This window comes from Cryptotermes secundus, unplaced genomic scaffold, assembly GCF_002891405.2.
Source record: "Cryptotermes secundus unplaced genomic scaffold, Csec_1.0 scaffold414, whole genome shotgun sequence".
NCBI lineage: Eukaryota > Metazoa > Arthropoda > Insecta > Blattodea > Kalotermitidae > Cryptotermes > Cryptotermes secundus.
This window is the reverse complement of record NW_019743151.1, coordinates 553,216-573,603: the sequence shown is the minus strand read 5'-3', so window position 1 is coordinate 573,603 and position 20,388 is coordinate 553,216. Positions and strand designations below refer to the sequence as shown.

The window sequence follows — 20,388 nt, the reverse complement described above, 5'->3', positions numbered from 1 at the left end:
GTGGCATTTGTTTCTTCGTTGTTTTGGTTGCCACGAACGGGTCTTTCTCGGCTTCTTCGGCTATCATTTTCCCTTCATTTTCGATGTGTTCCGTTTTCTTACTTTTTATCAGTGCTTTGTATCTTTTTCTTTTTTCTGCATATTCTTTTAGTTCGTTGCTATTCTGAGTTTGCCTTGCTCTGTGTAGTGCCTTTATTGTTGCTTTTCTCATATTGTAACATTCTGCATCGAACCATATTTTGGCCTTCCTCTCTTTGGCTGTTGGGGCAGCCTTCTGCAGTATTTCAGTCATCTTCCGTGCGGCATCGTCGATTTCGTTTTGTTCTACTATTTGCATGATGTCCTCTTGCTTTCCCAATATGCATTTTTCGATTCTTCTTGTTTTTTCAGGGTGCTTGTTTCTGTTTTCGTTTGCTGTTCTTTGCTCCCATATTTGAATCTTGTGCTTATCGGTAGGTGTTTCCTTAGTGGTGAAGTTGATGATGTTTTTATTGTTTGTTGTTATATTTCTATCTCGTTTCCTTTCTTGAAAACGAGGTCAATACAGCTGCATCCATTCGGCGCTATGTATGTCATCACATCTGTTCTATTTGCTAGACAGAATCCTTCTTCCTGTAGTAGTTTCGTAACCTCTTGGTTTTTTTTGTTGGGTTTATCAATTCTACAGTTTATATCCCCTGCGAGTATGGCTGTTTTTTGTGGTATAGTCTACTAATTGCACTTGCTATCTTCTCTATTGCATCTTCTATGTTGGTTTGGGGTGGGATATATAGACGTATTATTTCTAGGTATGTTGTTGTTATGTGTGCCATGTTGTCTTCTTTATACTCCTCTATTTTTTCCCCTATTTTATTGTTATAAATACATGAGACTCCTCCGTTAGGTCTTCCTTCTTGTTTTTGGACTGCATAACTGTGCGTTGTGTAATATCCTGGTATGGCTGTGTATTCTGTTAGAAAGGTTTCGGAAGGGAAGGTTAAATGGAGGGTATTAACCCTGTAGCTCGGTGGCTGCGATGGACCTGAGTGGCCTATAGAGTCTGCCGTATTTCGGAGGTTAATGCTCTCCATTTAACCTTCCCTTCTCTCCCCCTAACACATACTCTATACCAGCTCTGGCCCACTACCTGCTGGTCATTCCTCCAGACCCTTCCCCTCCCCCTCAATGCTGTTTCCCAATGTAGCCACATTCCTTCTCTCCTTCTCTTATACAGCTGTGTTTACTCGACTGGATTCAGTCTGTTGCACCCGTTCTGCTGGTTCGCTCGCGGATTTTTTCTTGTCTTCTACCCTGAAGATGGAGGCGATACGTTCCTCCGAAACGTCGGTTAACACAATTTCTACATGGCGCCACATCCCAGAAGTCATAGTCACCGCCGTGAGAACCTCAAATCTTACAGAAGAAATTCATTTTCAAATTCTTACATTTTAAATTTTAATGGTAATTTGAATTTGAATTTCAAACGGTGCAATGCTCCTGCCATCTCTACGCATTCGTTATTAACTAAATACTAAAATGGCTGCCAGAGCCGAGAGCACAAACGGTAAGAAGGTATGCTAACATATCACCTCCTTTTGGGTATAAACTCGTAGTTATTGTTATCGATTATAATGATCGATGAATGTTTAGAATTTTCGTACCATATGTTCTCCGAAAATTAGTTTCAGTTGTGATCGTTGTGATCGTTGTGATGGTTGTAAGGGTTGAGAACGTTGAAAACACTGGTTTGCAGTGAAATTTGTGTTGATTGTGATGATTGTGATTGTGGGGCTCCATGTGAAGGGAGTTTGTCCGTTTTGGGAGTAGTGCATATTTACTATGCTATAAACACAGACTGTTCCTTAAATGATTACTTTATTGTACGTTTCAAAGGAAGGAATACGTCTAGGATGGCGAGGTTAGACGTGGCAATGGTTGCTAAATTTCCATCGGCCTGTTTAATTTTTGTTATGCTCTAAATTGATTTCCTAACTGGTAATGGTAGTACGTAGCGTCACTTTGACGTTGATTTGTTTTCTTTGACTAAGTTTATGCCAGTTACACACTTCTGTAGGAGAGAATGGGTGATCATGCTGTACCAACAGTGCATCAGCTTGAGTTTATTTTCGAAAAATAACATACAGTCTCGTATATGAAACAGGCTGGCCTAAGGGTGATGCTTTATACTTATATTTGGATGTACTTAGCTCGAATGTCTGCAATGACATTGGCTATTGTAAGTTGTTTTTTTGTGGTATTCCCCAGTACCAAGAAAATGTCAGGACTTTACCTTGATTAGGCCATGACCACTTCTTTCCAAATCTCGTCCACTTCATCAGCCCCATCGTGTGACACCATATGGTCTCGATGTTATAGTGTCATTAAACAACCAACTTAAATATCTCGAAAATGTATAACAGGTATTTTTTTTATTGCTAGTGGGGTGGGACTAAGTCCCTTGTACTGCAGCCACTTCTGGCCTATTGTACCAGCCCCAGATGATAGGTGAGGGTGATTGTGGAGTAATTGGTGGAATGAAGATTGGCAGGGGAAACCAAAGTACTCGGAGAAAACCTGCCCCATCGGCACTTTGTCCACCACAAATCCCACTTGACCAGACCCGGGATCGAACCCGGGCCACCGCCGTAGGAAGCCAGTGACTAACCGCTTAAGCTATGGCGTGGCCCGTATAACAGGTAAATTCAGTATTGTTGCAGTATTGCTTACGAAGTTTTACGATTTTGTATTATCTAATTTGAAATAATTTTAGGCATGCATGGTCTGGAAATTTGCTGTGTGAGAAGTTCATAAATGTGTGATCTTGTCACAAAATACAGTTATTGTACTATGTTTTAAAGGTATTTGAAATTCAGGCAAACTTGTCAAAACTCTTGGAAGTGTAAGGAAACTAGTCTTACATCAGACTTTGCAATTTGCACTACAAATTTTGCAACTGAAATTGACCGAAACTGATATTGATTGAAATTTGTATAAGGCAAAAAATGAACCAAATTAATCAAAAGTGTCACAGTATTTTATATTTATGTTGTCATCCTCCCTAATGTATATGCAGACGAGTAATTAGTCCTACAAATCTCCAGAAATTTCAAGCCTGTCTGGTGTGCACTGATTATGTGGATTGCTGTGTATATAACAACCTTTCTGCAGTAGTGCCTGAAGGTTAACATTGTTAATATTAAGCCTTCCATGTGACGCAATCTGGAGGTTATTTTGTTTATCTCAAATATTATAATGAAACTTCTTATGATCACTATTATCCTCCCATATCATTCTTCCACGAGGTATCAGCACCAAGATGACAATCGTTACTGTTCTTTACAGTCACTGGCAATTTTCCACACATACAGTGATGTATAACTTCCAAAGCTGATACACCACTCTTAAACAACTAAAACATGAATCAGTCAAACAGCCAAGCATCTTTCTTACACTTTATCATCATGAACAACATGAAATAGGGATAACATTTGCAGACTCATGATGATAAAAGGAGTTTACTTCAGTTCTTTATAGTTTTCCTCAGTAATTCTAGGTGAATGTTGGGTTAGTACCTTAAGCTATCGCTACTTAATAATGTTGATGCTCCATTTCTTATCGCATTTGTTGTTGTGCAACCCCTACACTTAAAAGAACATTACTAACCAAAGATTCAGACAACTAACCTTTCATTTTCATGAAAAACTTGGTGAGAACAATATTTGCTGACCCATGACAGAATTGTTTTCTTCTTGCTGTAATTGTTCTCCCAGATTCACACCCTGAGATAACATCTTTTAGCCATTACAACAGTTTTCTATGTCTGCATGAAAATGTGTGTGAATAGGTTAGTTGTTGCTACAAACCACAATCAGTGATTGTGTTGAAGTTATATTTCTTCTCTTCTAATGAATAATGCTTGAAAGATGTGATTATTGTGATGAGTGCCATGTCAAATTATAAGTAATTATAAGTTCAGAAGGTGGAAACGCTTTTCTGAAGTTTCAGTGATGTGGGCGATTATGCATATAAAGTGGTTCTCTGATATTAGTGTTTTAAAATTGTGTATTATTTTGGTATTTTAACATATTTTAAAATGTTCAAATACTTGACTGGACTGTGATTTATAGGTAAAGGTGTCTGTGTGCATAATAAATTGAACACTATGCTGTGAATGCATATGGAGGAGTGGAGGTATACCTAGAGTTTGGCACTGTATGGAGGTGAGTGGTCAGCTTCACGCCTCAGCTTCTTTACCCCTGGGGAAGGAGCCTCCAGTTCTCATTTGATAGGAGGCTGGCTGGGGTCCCAGAGCCAGTCTGGATGCTTTTGGAGTTGAGAAAAATCTCTTCCCCCTGCCAGGAATTGAACCCCAGCCTATAGCCCATTGGTGTACCAACTGAGCTATCCCAGGCTACAGTACAGCCAGCCTTGGAATTTTAATTGTTTAGACACTTATGGCAGTATAATAAATGTTTGAATTTGTACATGTTCACTACTTGTCAAAAACTGTTACCACACACAGTGATTAGATGAATAGACTGTAGCCATTGTTAATAATTTTTGTACTGGTATGTTGTTACAGTACAAGTGCTTGGTACAACTGTAGACTTAGTGTTTTACTGAACGTCTACAGAATTTACTGTGCTGTGCGTTTGTCACCCTGATTTTTTAAACAAATCTGTTATTCCCTACTAATCCAAATTTATATGTTACTTATGGTCTAAAGAATTTTTTTTTTCCCTGCTCTTTTCTTCTTTACCTTTTGCCTTGTTTCATAGTCATTACTGTCAATAAAGTACCAAGCTTTCCACCAATGAAGAAATCCAAAAATGTTCACATGATAACCAGCAGATGGCAGGAGTTCTCTTGCATGAGGCTGCTGTGACAGTGGATTCAGTAGAATGAAATTTAGCATTAAATCCATCTTGGAAGTGAACTGGAGAGGATTAATAAGGGCTGTCCTCTCTTCAGGGCAGTAGCTAGGCCCCCCGTAACACTATAATTACATCACCGATTATTGGTGGTGGTGTGGTTTGCTGTAATGACATGATCTTGTAGCCCTATTTTTGCCCACAGAAATATGCAGCAGCTGAAGGCCTCTTTCTGTGAGGATGTTGACCAAGGTATGTCACTGAAATGTGTCTTGAGAACACTTGAAACACAACCAAGGCTTGCCATTCGGGACAAGAACATACCAATATGTGCAAAACAGAGTTACGCATCAATAGCGTGTGGAAAGGAGAATCAACTCGCTGAACATGTGTCACAGTCCAGAAGGTTATTAGTGAGGAATGTAAGTGTGAAGAACAAAGGAGGGAATTCTAAAAAGAATAAGGCAAATCTTTGTACCACTGACACATCCAAAACAGAAACATTGCAGGATGCATTTCTGTATGTTTCTGAATACAGCAGTGACATAATTGATTACTTGCAGCAAATAGAGGAAGAGAAACATGTTTCTCACAGTATCTTAAGTAAATATGCAGTAAGTCATGACATCATAGTAAACTGGCTGACCCGTGTTCAGCACAGACTTGCTCTGCCAGGATGGACATTACACGCTGCAGTCAGTCTGTTGGACACAGCCATTTGTATAAAAGGTGTCAAGACACAAGAGCTTCAGCTGGTTGCTTCCACTGCATTATGGATCACAGCAAAATGTGACATGAAAAATCAGGTTCCCAGGATTTCTACTTTCTGTAGTCTGTCTGAATATAGTTTTCATAAGGTTGATATGTGTGATATGGAGTTGACCTTATTGAAGCTTTCAAATTTCAATCTCCATATTGTGAATCCACTAACTTTTGTGTCCTATTATCTTTATAGGCTATGTGTGAGAAGTGATGAGGTGTATTATACATGTAATTACCTGCTTGATATTATGTATTTGGACATTAATTTCTCTACGAAACGTCCTTCCTTGTTAGCTGCAGCTGCAGTTTATGCTGCCCTTCATATCTACCAAAAGCAAGAATTATGGAAGGAACAAGAAAACATCAAAGGATTTTATACATCGGAGAAAATAGTGAATATATCGGACATCATGTTGAATGAACTTAAAAAGAATGGTTGTGATACAGGCCCTTTCAAGAAATATAGCAGCTCAAGATATAACAAGCTGAGTACTATTTTATGTGATTGGGTTAAGTCAAGCAGCTCTAAGGCCATACAATAATGTACTCGGAAATTAATGTGATACAGGCAGTGTTTAACAATAAATGAGATTTGTGTTCAATTTTTCTGGTACTATATGAATGTTTGGGGATATTCAGAGCTTGAGGTACAGTCCCATTGACTTGTTACTCTATAATGTCCCATGCTACTAAGAAATTCATACATATTTTATAAGTGAAATAATGTATATTTTATATAGTGTTACTGTTTTCCACAATGTACTTTGAAGAAATGAAAATTAAATAATTTATTGTATTTTATATAGTATTTTTTTTTCAATTGAAAATACTGTATCCATTACTAAGACAGCCTGGATAAGTCAGTAAAGCAACTGGGTACAAGCTGAAGAACTGGGGCTTGATTCCTGGCAGAGGCAGGTATTTTTTTGTTCATTGCCACATCCAGGTCAGCTTGGGGGTCCAGCAAGTATCCTAATGCATACCAGTGGCTCTATTGCTTGGAGCAAAGGGGACAAAGCAAATAGCTGGTCACTCAGTTTTTACTTCTTTTACAATGAACTGCAAAGAAATGATTATACAAAGGATACTAGAAAAATAGAGATCATGCTGGATATCATATTGAATGAAATGAAGGCAACAGCAGTAATACAGATCCTTTCATGAAGTATGACAGCCTGTGATATTGTGACATGTCCAGTTGTGGAGCCAGAAGAGATGGCTGTTGCTAGGCAGTGGCTTTATATCAGGGACTGAACCTACAGTTAGCCAGTCGGAGTCTTGGGTGGTTGTGAGACAGTTGTCCGCCTGGCAGAGGTATCCCCATTATTGGAAGCCTTGTGAAGAGAATAACAAAACAACATCTAGTAAACCCATGAATAACTGAGAACGGCAGTGTGTATACTAGAAATTTGGAAAGTGTAGTCATGAGTTGTGTAAGAGTCAGACACAGGGTTTCTATTGATAATTGGATTTATTGAATGCTTATAACTCATAACTACAAATAATTATAACATTTTTCACTAATCTACACTACAGATCACTACTGCAAACACTACATCTTCTGTGTCTTCACTTGTCATTGCTTGGTAGTGGTGTCTAACAATGCAGCTCAAGACTGTAGACTGGTAACCACTGACTCCGACTCATGACTGAACAGAGAACATCACTTCCAAGAATTCCTACATTGTTGAGTGATGGCCAGGATTTTGTTGGTGTGGGGCGTGTTTTGATATGTTTACCATCCATCATGTCACAGATTAACTAGTCCATCACTGTCACTTTCTTGAAAAGGTATCAACATGGTGATGGTTACATGTGCCCACACAGAGATATCTTCTAGTATCCTGTAACGTTCAAATCCAGTCATAAAATTCCAGTTCCTGATAAGGTCTGGAAAAAGGCATGTGGGAAACATAGGATGCACGAGAGAACAAATGAATGCAGAGTTCTGGTTGAAGCAGCTGATGGGCCGTCGGGAAGATCTAGACATCAAGCATATTGGCACAGTGGTAACATTTCTAGTTTGTACTATGGAGGTAGCCAGTTTTAGTTCTGCTGAGTTACCAGGTAATCTGACTTGAGATTCCTCTTGGCTCTTCAGCTGATTCTTGGCATATTACATTTCAAATAGGCCATGGTAACATCCTTGCAAAGTCTTGTGCACTCACAATTCATGGTTGTCATCTTAACAGATGCTATATAACTTGTGAAGGTGAAACAGTATTGTTAATACCTAAGATCAATAAAGACGTAGGCATAATGGGAGGATGACACTGAAACAGATAGACAGTCAGGATGTTGGATTGTGAGCTGTAAATGGAGAAATTAAATGGCAGGCCTTTTATGATGGCAGTGAACCTTTGATTTTCATACAGGGAAGTTTCTGTTTAAGGTGAGAGAAGGTAGGAAGCAGTGTAAGGCAGAATAAGTAGCAAATGTGTTGTCACTCGCCATAACATCCACCTGAAATGCATTTTAGTTCAGAATAATTTTTAAAAACAAAAGACCCCTTACAGCCAGAAGTGCCACACAGTTGTTAAGGTGATCCTGTGCAGTGCAGTTGAGATCAGTAATTCTTGCTTTTTCAGTACCTGATTTAGATCTCATACGGGATACGTTATTTTAATTTCACTCAGGCCTTCCTGATGAATGCTGGGATAGTACTTTGAAATAAGCCATTACTGCTTCACAGGTTAACTGCACACAATTATATTGTCATTTAATTTGAACTTACATAACATTCAAGATAATTCATTATTAAATAACCTAAGGGAAAACAGGCAAATACATTGAAATGTGATTTCTGTTTGTAGTTTGAGAAGACTAAGTATCCAGAGTTTGGCGAGTGGATTCACCACAGCAAGACTCATTAAGCAACATACAGTCATATCAACTGATCATATGACCCCAGAAATTAAGCTTCACTTGATTACTCCACTATGTGAGCTTTGGACAGGAAATGCAGATAACATCCCTTTCCAAGATCCTTTCTGGGCTTTCTATTGGCCAGGGGGACAAGCTGTTGCCAGGTAATTAAATATGGTAGACATTTCATAAATGCTCTTATTTCAGTAAATAATGTTGGCAGAACACATGGGGGAGATGAGAAATGCATCTATTGTGGTCAGAAAATTGGAAGTGAATAGGCCCTTGGAGAAGCACTGGCATAGATTGGAGGGTAATATTGAAATGTATATTCCAGAAATTTGGGGGGGGGTTGTGGACTGAATTGTTGTGGCTCAGGACAGCGGCCAGTGACTGGCTCTTGATAACACAATAATGAACCCTTGGATTCCAAAAAATAACTGAGTGACTATGATATTCTGAAGAAAGAATCTGATCCATGAAGTTTGTTAATCTTAGTAGAACAGTTCATTTCATTTTTCCAAGAGGGGAACAAATGCTATTTAAGCTGACTTCTGCTGTGTTTGTTTATATTTGAATATGGCAATTCATCCTTTTAGATTATATTTTATAGTTTCTTTAGAAATTTTGGAGATTACATTGATGAGCTGTGCCAAACTCAACCAGAAGAGTGAGTGCCTTTGGGTTGGAAAACTGGAATTTTATTTCCAGTAAAGTTGGGGAGTTCTCTCTTTACCACCACATCCATATTGGGTTTCAGATCCACTGAATCTCCTATTCCTTCAGTACTAGGGATGGTTCTCCCAGGGTTAAAGCAACCAGAGCATGACACTGACAACTCACCTCTATCTAGTGCCGATGTGAAGTTCTCACAGTGAGTGAATGCAAATCTTGCTTCTTGGGTGATCCTGTGTAACATATGAAATGCGCATGCACGTAACATGCACATCAATCCCCCCTCTCTGGTGGAGCTGTCTTGTCAAGGAACGGATTAGTAAGGGTATTGTGGCTGCAATCAGGTGGTCACCCTTCTAACCAAAATATAAAAACATCTGTATTCTGTCAGAAAAGCAACAATCAAGGTGCTTGACAATTACCATATCAATTCTAAATCCCTCATGAAACTGGTTGAACACGAAAAGGGTTCAGTTGATATTGCTGCTGGGTCACAGGCACATGAGGGAAATGAGACTGTTGATCACTTGGCAAGAATGGGATTTAAATGCCTATCTGTAGGACCTGAACAAGGATTCTACATCTCAGAAGGAGTTCCCAAGAAGGCTGGCACAGGAACAGATGAAGAGAGAGATCATAAAGAACATTGAGACTCCATACTATGATTCAGACATGTAACAACAGGCCTCCTTTAGTGACCCTGTGCAGAAGGGATTCGGGAACTATTAGAATTAAATAGGAACCAGCTGAGATGTCTGACTGTTACCTGATAGGACACTTTTATAATTGGAACTAGTACATAACCCCACCTGTGAAAGTAAGTGCCAGAACAAGAATGCAACGACCTTACAACCTGTACATCTGTAATTCTCAGGTGACAAAATCTTAAAATTTTGTAAGATTTGAGGCTTTCACGGCAGTGACTATGAAGAAAGCAGTCTTCTGGGATTTGGCACCGTGTGTATGTGGTGTTAACCGACGTTTCGGAGGAAGGTATCGCCTCCATCTTCAGGGTAGAAGGAAAAATATAAGAAATCCGCAAGCGAAGAGACCGTGAGAACCGGTAAAAGCAGACTGGTGCTGGAAATATACACAGCTATGTGAGAGCAGAGAAGGAAGGGGGGAAGGGCAAGCATACAGGTATACCCTGCTTGTCCCAGCTCCTTCCCCCCCCCCTCCGACACTACTGATTTCACTTGTATACTTGCCCTTCCCCCCTTTCTTCACTGCTCTCTCATAGCTGTCTATATTTCCAACACCAGTCTGCTTTTACCGGTTCTCACGGTCTCTTCGCTTGCAGATTTCTTATACTTTTCCTTCTACCCTGAAGATGGAGGCGATACGTTCCTCCGAAACGTCGGTTAACACCACATATACACGGTGCCAAATCGCAGAAGACTGCTTTCTTCTTAAAATTTTGTTGCCAGGGAGTTAATTTTCTCAAACCAGACAACTACTTAGATGCCCAGTAAGTGAAGTACTACACTTATTTTGAAGCATGGGACTGTAAGGAGGTGAACTAAGAAGGGGATACATAATAGATAATACCATGTAAGGACCAGTTTTTGGCCCATCCCTTATTCACTGATTCATGTAGGTGGTCACTCATCTTGCATGGGCCTGCTTTACTTGGGATATTTTTCAGTGTTAGCTGGTGCTAACTCTTCTTGTGAATCTTAATGGCTGTTTATTGAAATATGGCCATAGCTGTGTTCCAGAATTGACTTAGATTCATTATTTTACTTACACTTACCAGACCATACATAGACATAACATAAACAGTGCTTACCGTCTTCTGGGATGTGATGCTGTGTAGTCTGATAGAAGTTCACCACTGTTTCAGAGGAAGGTACTGCCTCCACCCTCAGTGTAAAAGAGTAAGAGAAAGATTTGGGTAGGGTCTTGTTGGTTTCTGGGCTTACTTTCTGATCCTGAACATGGAGACATTGCATTCCTCCAAAATGTTGAACTTCTGCAGGATTATCTGACACACATTCCAGACAGCATTACTTTCCATAGTCACTACTGTTGTAGCCGTCCGCCGACTTACAGCTGCCACGACTGTCGCTCGAGCTTGAGTTCTTAATCACAGGATACGGGTGCTTTGGAGATGGGAGTGGAACACACTTCGGGGTAAATAAATCCGTGATCTCCAGAACACGCCGTGGATTGCAGTTTTAATCTCATTTCATTAATGCTGAATATTTACATTAATCTCCTAGCTAGCCGCTCCGTCCGCCGACTAGCTACCACTGCTCTTAAACACTTCTCTCTTCTCTCTCTACCATTCAACTACTGTCCTCCTCCGCTCCCTGTCACCGACTCCCCCTCTTTACAAGTCCCCCAGTTGGCATCAGAAAAACAAGAAAATAAAAAGGGAAAACCAAGGGTCGAGCCCAACATCTGCCCTACATTCGTATTTTTCGAGATGCCCATAAACCTCTGTAGGTCTTCAAGTAATCCAAGACCCCTCCTGGCCCGGCTTGCACACGGTCAGTTCATGGGTTTATGATATACTGGGAGCACACAGGCGGCGTTAGGGACAACAGCGGCACCCTTAGCCTAAGGAGGACAATAGCGGAATTACAACTAGACGGTCCGGGGATGGTACCTCGCCGATGGAGCGTCTCTCACGGTATTAAACAATGCATAAATAGTTCATACCCTTAATTATATAATTTTGACGAGGGACGTACGGTTACAATACTCCCCCCCATTAAGCCACGGTGTGTTCAAGTCGAACCGATGAAAGACGCTACCGAGGCTTAATGCCATTCTCCCGTACGGACCGAGGATTACATTAATTGTTTACAATACACTGTCATCCTTGCACAAAGTGACCACATGTTAGGTTTTTCTTCACCTAAGCTAGTTACTACATACTACTACTACTACTACTACTACTACTACTACTACTACTACTACTATTACTACTATTACTACGTACGTACATGAATCAATACACAATATGAGATTCTACTCAGGAGAGTACTACAACCATGATACATATGTGAGCACCCTGCTATCAACTGACATCCAAGGCAACCACATCACCACAAATACGATACTGCTCCAATTGTCAACCCAGAGTTATACATATTTGTGCAACACTGTACCCTGACATTCATTCTTACCGCTTTATACACACGGTCCGTCATAATTTTCATACTTGAATGACTCCCAGCGAAATCATTCCTCAGGGCGTACACAATCAATATTCACATACAGACATCCGTGGTTCCTCTTTTAATACCCGGGCACGGATCCAAATTATACCAAGAAGTAACCATAGGAAATTATGACAAAACTAACTCATCTGGCTTGATAACACATAGACAGCCCATTACCTCAGATCGTACCACTCCCTTACTTCTTACGTGATATTTATCCAACTGCCCCATTACAGGCAATCTTACACTCTGCAGATTTGTCAAAGGTTAAACTTGATCTACTTTGCCCTAAGGCTGTATTAAAGATTTGCCCGCGGGCATCACTTCCTCATATTCAGGCTAAGTTAGTCGACTTGGCGGTCCTGAATTCCTTTAGCGACCTCTTATTAAAATTGCCCTTTACCTTTCCTTTCCCATCCGAAATCTCAAAAATGGAAGGCGACACGATCCGGGAAATCCAGAAAGGTCCCTCGTAGGGTCGCATGAACTTATGCGTTACTCCTTGGTTCGCATCTGATACGTGATGGGTCTCTACCAGCACTGCTTCGCCGACGGCGGGTTGCCATTTCCGTTGGCCACGTTTCTTCCGCTTGATCCGTTCTTCGGCGCGTTTTTTTAGCCGTGCGAACGCCCGAATCTCTTTCTGTTCTGGCGTCAAGGGCTCCGCCTCTCCTTCGGGGGATGCTGGTAGCACGTCAGCGAATAACCGCGGCGCCTCCCCGCCATATATCATTTCATCCGGCGTAAAGCCAGTGGCGTCCGAAGTGGTTTTGTTGAGCCAGGCCTCTATGTGCGGGATCAGCTCGGGCCATTTTCTGTGGTTCTTCTCGCAGTAGATCCTGCAAGCCTTCCCTATCTCCCTCATGTATCTTTCAGCGGGGTTAGATTGAGGATTCCGGATAGGTGAATATCGGGCTCGGATACCTAAATCCTCTAACCCTCTAACCCAGCGACTCGATGTATATTGTGTGCCATGGTCGGATAAAATCATTTCGGGCTTTACGACGTGGGGGATGTAATCATCTTTTAATCGTCGCAGACACGCCTTAGTCGTGGCCGATTTCAGAGGATACAATTTGACGAATTTAGTGAATACGTCCAAACATACAAATAAATATCGGACTCCACCTCTTCCTTGGGGGACAGGCCCATAGAAGTCGACGCTGACTAGTTGTCCCTTTCTCTCGGGCAGGTGCGGCCTACTCTCGACGTCGTACTTCCAGTTCGGATGTTTTACCTTTTGACACGTCTCGCAAATCTCCAACAGCTTCCGGACCTTGCGCCCTAGGTTCTTCAAGCGGAACATGCCATTAATAATCCGGACACATTTGTCGCTCCCGGCATGGCCGTTGGATAAGTGCGCATACTTAATTATTCTGTCTTCTAATTCTCGGGGCACACAGACTTTCCAACGAAGCCCTTCCTTTGAATCAGCGAAATACAGCAACCCTTCGTGTATTAGGAACCGGTCCTTTAGGCTTTCATCTCCTTCATTCACTCCCTGGCGCACTGCTCTCAACTCGGCGTCCCCGTCCTGCAACGTCGCAAGGTTTTTTATATCCTTTCTAATGGATGGGTCCAGGCCTAAGTCGATCGTCGCCACCATTATCTCTTGCGGTCGCCTTAGCGCGTTGGCTTGCTCGGGAGTTAGTCCAGCCGGATTGCGACTTAGCGCGTCGGCGAAGTGGTTTTTGCAGCCCGCTATGTGGACCATGTCTAAGTCATACTCCTGAATCATAACCATCCACCGCGCGACGCGGTTAGATGTGATAACGCATCTTTTCAGGAAGGACAATGACTTGTTGTCCGTGTATAATCTGACTCTTTTCCATACACGTATAGACGAAACTTCTGTAATGCGTACACTACGGCCAGAAGTTCTTGTTCACATGTCGTGTACCTTCTTTCGGTAGGCGCCAATATTCGTGACGCCGTTGAGATGATGGCAGTCTGATTCCCCTCGTCGACCTGCATCAGGATACCGGAGATCGCAAAACAGCTCGCATCCGTGTATACAACATACGGCAAGTCATTCCGTGGGTGGGATAAATGTATGCTCGCCGCAAAAGCTCCGCGCAGTCGCACAAAGGCCTCCTCGTGATCCTCCGTCCACTTCCATTTCTCACCTTTCTTTAGTAAGGGTACCAGAGGCGCTATGTACTCCGCGTATCTCACAATCAACCTATGGTGAAAGTTGACTGTGCCCAGAAACTGTCTCAACTGTTTTTGGTTTTTTGGAACCGGGTACGTCAAAATGGAGGCGGTGCGGTCCGGGTCCGGCGAAACGCCCCTGCTATCAATGACATGCCCCAAAAATTTTACTGATTTTCTGAAAAATTTACATTTGCTCAAATTTATGGTAAGCCCGCTTTCCATAAGTCTTCTGAGAACGAAGTCGACATGCCGCTTATGTTGCTCGTAGGACCTCGAATGTATGTAGAGGTCGTCGATATATTGACACAGGTAACTGTGGGTTTCTAGCCCAAATATCCGCCGCATTGCTCTTATCAAGGCACAGCCACTGTTCTTAAGGCCATAAGCCATCCGGCAAAACTGGTATTGTTGAGAATTAAAGAGGAATGCAGTGTACTTCCGGCACGGCGGTTTCATTGATATTTGCAAGAAAGCGGCCGTGAGGTCTAAGCAGGACACGAATTCTACCCCCTTCAAATTGTTGTAATAGCTCCTGCATGGGTTGGGCCCTTTCGGAGTCGGCGATGGTAACAGCGTTTAGACGTCGAGCATCCAGACAAATGCGGGGCGCTTTATTGGCCTTTGGGACGATCACGAGTGGGTTGGAATAGGGCGATGTGGCCGGTTCGATAATCCCCTGCTCCATCATCAGATTAATCTGTTAGCCTACGGCCTCTCTCATTGCATACGGAATTGGGCGTTCCTTGGCTGAAAATGGCACATGATCCTCCACTTCAAATTCATATTCATAGTCTATGCACGATCCTGGTATCGAAGAAAAGGATCGGTGGTATTTTCTCAAGATCTCGCCCACTTCGACCTTCTGGTCTGGGTTCAAAGCTTCCATAGTTTCCAAGGTTCGGCTGATCATGTCTTTACTTTCCGTAGGACGTCGCAGAGGTCGCTCTCCTATCATCCCATCCTGACTTACTTCCTTAAACCTCGGCTCAATATCAACATTGTCTTCTTCGATTTCGTCGTCGACCGGCCCCTCGTCGCTATCTTCCTCGTCATTCCTATTTATTTCCTCATCGTCAGAGACGACGTCCTCTCCCCTGTTTCTGTAATAGCCCGTCGCTCCGTACCCATTTTCATATCGCCATTTCCCTGCGCACGGCGGTCCAGGACACCTGTCGCTTTCCCCACACCAAGACGGCGTTCGCCCGACGGTTGGCCGCAACAATAATTTCCCGTTGCTGACAATTCTTTGAATACAGACTTCCTCATTATCGTTCCCCTCAGTCAAAGCTATTTCACTCCTCTTAAGATGCTCGTAGTTCTGCACGAATGGTATTTAATTATCCTCAGCTCTTCGCCTTGTACGGTTCGTGCCATGCAGCTTTCTCCCAAATCAATGGAAAATTTATAGGCATACAAAAAATCAGCTCCCAATAAGCCCGGACTAACTAGCTGAGGGCAGATAAGAAAATTATTTTCAAACTCACAATCAGTAATCCGAAAAGATATTAGCACCTGTTTTCTTACCCGCGAAGTCTTGTTCCCAAAAGCGCTCATTAGTACCACTGACTGCACAGGTAATTCTTGTATGGGCTCCCTTTGAAGTTTGAGCTTCCGATAAATTTCTTCGGATAAGACCGATACCTGGGATCCCGTATCGATGATAAAGTCGCAACTAAAATTTCCAAATGCCACTCTAACACGTGGACAGGTAGTCAGTTCTCCGGCATTAATTAAGTAAACACTTACGTCGTCGCGATTAATTTCGGTCTCGCCGGAAGCTGCGAATTGTTTATACGGATTCTGTCGCTCGTTCGGGAGTTTAACCTCGCATCCAATTACATCGGCCCCTGTTGTCGTGCCAGTAGACGCCATATCGGCCGCTATAGCGTCTAATTAATGTTTTCCTCCCGTCGGTCTTGTCGATCTCTCGTTTCCGTGCCGTATGAAGGGGTGGGCGCGGCCGCAGCTTGATTCCTCCTGCCCCCGTCTCTGTCTGGGTCGTGATTCCGGGTTTCTCCGCGATAGCTCCCTCGTCCTTGCCACTCCTGGTTCCTGTAAGCGTGGCGCTCGTCAGGTCCGCTTTCATAACTCCCCGCGTGCCTTTGGTTCCTATTCCAGCTCCCTCGGCGGTCATCTCGTGGGTCCGAACGCTGCCTATTGTAATTATCGCGTTGTCCTTGGTATACGGGTCGTCTCGGCTCTAGCGTCTCCGGGTTCTCTTCTAGACTCATCACGTCGGTTAGAAATGCCGCCGCGTCCTGCAGATTCCGTGGTTTGGCAACGATCCATGCTTTCCTTATGCTGACAGGGTAATGCTCCTTTAAAGCGTTTAGAAATTCGAAATTGGACATCGAGGGTTCTAAGTATTTGGCCTTGACAGCGTATTTCAGCAAGTGATCGCCGTAACTCAACCCCCCTCGCGGATCATACCGGTCTTGGTATATTTCTAATCTAACCTTGGCTTGACACTGTGGGCTCCAGAATTTGCCTAGGAAAGCATCCTGAAAGTCATCGAACGTTTCCAGTTGATCCCATATAGCGTCAGCCCATGTGGTGACTGAAATGCCGTTCATAGAGCGTCTCGCTACTGCTAAGTGAAGCGGTGGAGGGACATTCTTAATTTGTATAAATTCTATCAAGGCATTTAAATGGGCTTTGGCATTCTGCTCCGGTCGTCCTGCGAAAATTGGCAAAGCTAGATCGAGGGAGTTGTTCAGAGTCCCTTTGACAAATCCCCAGTTATTATCGTTGCCTGTCATTTCCTTACTGAGGGAGTAACTTGGCTGGCCTCCTCCTAGACCTACTCCAGTTACATACCTAACTTGCGGCCCACAGTTTGAGTGGCCGTTGACATTACTGGTATTTATACAAGCAGTCGCTGAGGCATGTCCACTCGAGAGGTCTGTTCGACAGCTATCAGGCATGACGTCACTAGTGTTAGCATCTTTACCTTTACTACACTCCTGATTCGAGTTCTTTAAGAGTTCAAGCTGGCCACTTAATTCGTCACACCCGTTGGTTACTCTATAATTAACCTTCTCAATTTCCAAACTTACTTTAATCTGCTGCTGTTCCGTCATGACCCTCAAATCTGTCACTCTGGTCTCGAACGTGGACATCCTCTCACACATATCATGCGACTGTACTTCTATTTGTGCTTGAACTGCTGTCACGTCATTGTGCAGAGACTCGATGTTACTGTTGCTCTCAGATTTATTCTGTCTCACCACTTCGGTCAGCGCTTGAATCTGGCCGTGTGAGCGCTCAGATACGGCTTTAAGTTCGTTTTTCACGGACTGTATTTTGTTGTTCATTTTACGTTCCGAGTCTCTTGCCAATGCAGCCAGCATTTCACGCACGTCCTCTTTTATATTGTTTTCCATTTTTGTCATTCTCTCCTCAAATTTCCTTTCCATTTTCATCATTCTCTCTTCAAATTTTTCCATATAGGTTAATATGGCCTGCATGTCTATTGTACTATCCTTCCCCTCCTTTCTATACATTTCGTCTGTTTATTCTGGGTCAGTAAATTAGCTCCTTCCTCCATTTCTCCCCCATTCTCTGTATCGTTGATCCCTTCCATTACTTCAATCTCTTGTTTATAATATTGATGACTCTAACTAACCTTGCATATCTGTATCTTTCATTTTCTTGTCTTCAGATTTCTTCCTTTCCTCCGCTGTTTCCATGATGTCCCGCTCGCAGACTCCTGGTCTCTGCTGTTACATGCCCCAGGTTGGTTGGAAGCGCCAATTCTACTGTAGCCGTCCGCCGACTTACAGCTGCCACGACTGTCGCTCGAGCTTGAGTTCTTAATCACAGGATACGGGTGCTTTGGAGATGGGAGTGGAACACACTTCGGGGTAAATAAATCCGTGATCTCCGGAACACACCGTGGATTGCAGTTTTAATCTCAAATTTCATTAATGCTGAATATTTACATTAATCTCCTAGCTAGCTGCTCCGTCCGCCGACTAGCTACCACTGCTCTTAAACACTTCTCTCTTCTCTCTCTACCATTCAACTACTGTCCTCCTCCGCTCCCTGTCACCGACTCCCCCTCTTTACAAGTCCCCCAGTTGGCATCAGAAAAACAAGAAAATAAAAAGGGAAAACCAAGGGTCGAGCCCAACATCTGCCCTACATTCGTATTTTTCGAGATGCCCATGAACCTCTGTAGGTCTTCAAGTAATCCAAGACCCCTCCTGGCCCGGCTCGCACACGGTCAGTTCATGGGTTTATGATATACTGGGAGCAAACAGGCGGCGTTAGGGACAACAGCGGCACCCTTAGCCTAAGGAGGACAATAGCGGAATTATAACTAGACGGTCCGGGGATGGTACCTCGCCGATGGAGCGACTCTCACGGTATTAAACAATGCATAAATAGTTCATACCCTTAATTATATAATTTTGACGAGGGACGTACGGTTACACTGTGGAACTGCAAATCCAACACAACTTAAAACTAATTAATATAACCTTAACTGATTACAAAATTCTGATATATTGAAGAAATATAAAAGTATCTGAAAAAATATGTACCAGCTTTGCCAGTATAGCTACAGATATCTCTTGGTAGAAAGTGTAAATACTCAAAATACTGTGTGATAAAAAAACAGTGTTACCAAATTGTAAAGATAATCCTTCGTATAAAAGTGTATGAGATTATAACATCTCATATGTGAATCAGATGGAAACTCTGGCCTGTAGTCTGCAAGCAAACTATACCGACCGAGCGACCACTGCATGTTGGCAAAGTTATGCCAATTTTTGCGGATAGAGGGTGTCATGTGGCCACTGCAACAGATCCTGACAGCCATTAATCTCGGTTTTCTAGACTGGAGCTGCTATTTCCTTGAAACAGCTCCTCAATTATCATCATGAGGCTGAGTGGACCCATTCCAGACCCACTACTTCTCAGAAAATCTGAGAATCGGACCTGTGACCTCTGGATCTGTAGGCAAGAACTAAGACCACTAGACCACAGAGGCAGTCAGCCTTTCCTTAAAAGCAATCAGAAATCACACCAGTTTGTGCTGGCCCAAAAGTCACAAGTTTGCTAGCATTCCTCCACCATCAAACTAAGAGTTATTCCATCATAACTGTTTCTCAGGATCATTTGTTCATCTGAATAGGAGAGGCCGTTGCACCTTCTGTACCCTTTATACCAAAAGCATTTGCCAGATGGACATTATGTGGGAGCAATAACAGAATCATTACAAATTTCAGAAATTACTAAGTGTATGCAATACTATGGAACAGGGCTTTTTAACCAAGGGTGCATAGCACAAGTGCAAGGGGTGTCACTGTGCTCATCTAAGGTAGTGTATGTTAAGACCATAAGAGAGGGACAAAGGTATGATTTGTGATAACTAAAATTCCCTCTAACCTATCATTTTCCTTGTTATACAGTGCGTACAATCAAGTGCGCGCCGCGGCTGCAATTTGCCGTGAGTCATACCACCGCAGAACGGATGCAACTCCTCCCTGCGACTGCAGTGCTCCTACGCCGATGGTTGCATAATCGGAACCCGAGGTTGCATTAAACAGTCAGTCTTTGTCTTGCTGTGGAAGTGGAGTGGAATGTTTACAGCTGTCGACAGACGGTGGAAATGAAGTTCACTATTAAACAGCGTGTGTTTATTGTCGAAACTATTGCAAGGAAAAACATTTACAGAAAATTCGCACGTAGGTTTCGTCAGAAATATCCTGACTCGCCAGTTCCCACAAAGTCGTGTGTAAACAGGCTTCTGAAAAAGTGGCGGGCCACAGGTTCAGTGAGTGACAAGAAGAAGCAATCGAAGAGAACTGTGCTGACTGAAGAAAAGGTTAAGGATATTCAGGCAAGATTACAGATCAGTCCTCGAAAATCGTTAAGACGCTTAGCACAGGAAACTGGTGTTTCGCTAG

The 20,388-nt window shown here is 42.7% G+C and overlaps 1 protein-coding gene across 7 annotated transcripts in view; it reads left to right on the top strand.

The window, feature by feature from the left end:
* The first annotated feature begins 1,535 nt into the window (after nucleotides 1-1,535).
* LOC111873847 (electron transfer flavoprotein beta subunit lysine methyltransferase) overlaps nucleotides 1,536-20,388 on the top strand; it is a 24,462-nt gene continuing 5,609 nt past the window's right edge. Inside the window, exons 1-3 of one of the 7 annotated variants that reach the window (XM_023868877.2) lie at nucleotides 1,536-1,551; nucleotides 4,107-4,199; nucleotides 5,056-6,413. In XM_023868877.2, the coding sequence (XP_023724645.1) occupies nucleotides 5,060-6,154 (1,095 nt within the window). In that variant the 5' untranslated portion in view covers nucleotides 1,536-1,551; nucleotides 4,107-4,199; nucleotides 5,056-5,059 and the 3' untranslated portion in view covers nucleotides 6,155-6,413. Of the gene's footprint in view, nucleotides 1,552-1,602; nucleotides 1,898-1,954; nucleotides 1,975-2,593; nucleotides 4,200-5,055; nucleotides 6,414-8,425; nucleotides 8,642-20,388 lie in introns of those variants that run through there. The other 6 variants (XM_023868876.2, XM_033755243.1, XM_033755241.1 and 3 more) reach the window with 6 other exon arrangements.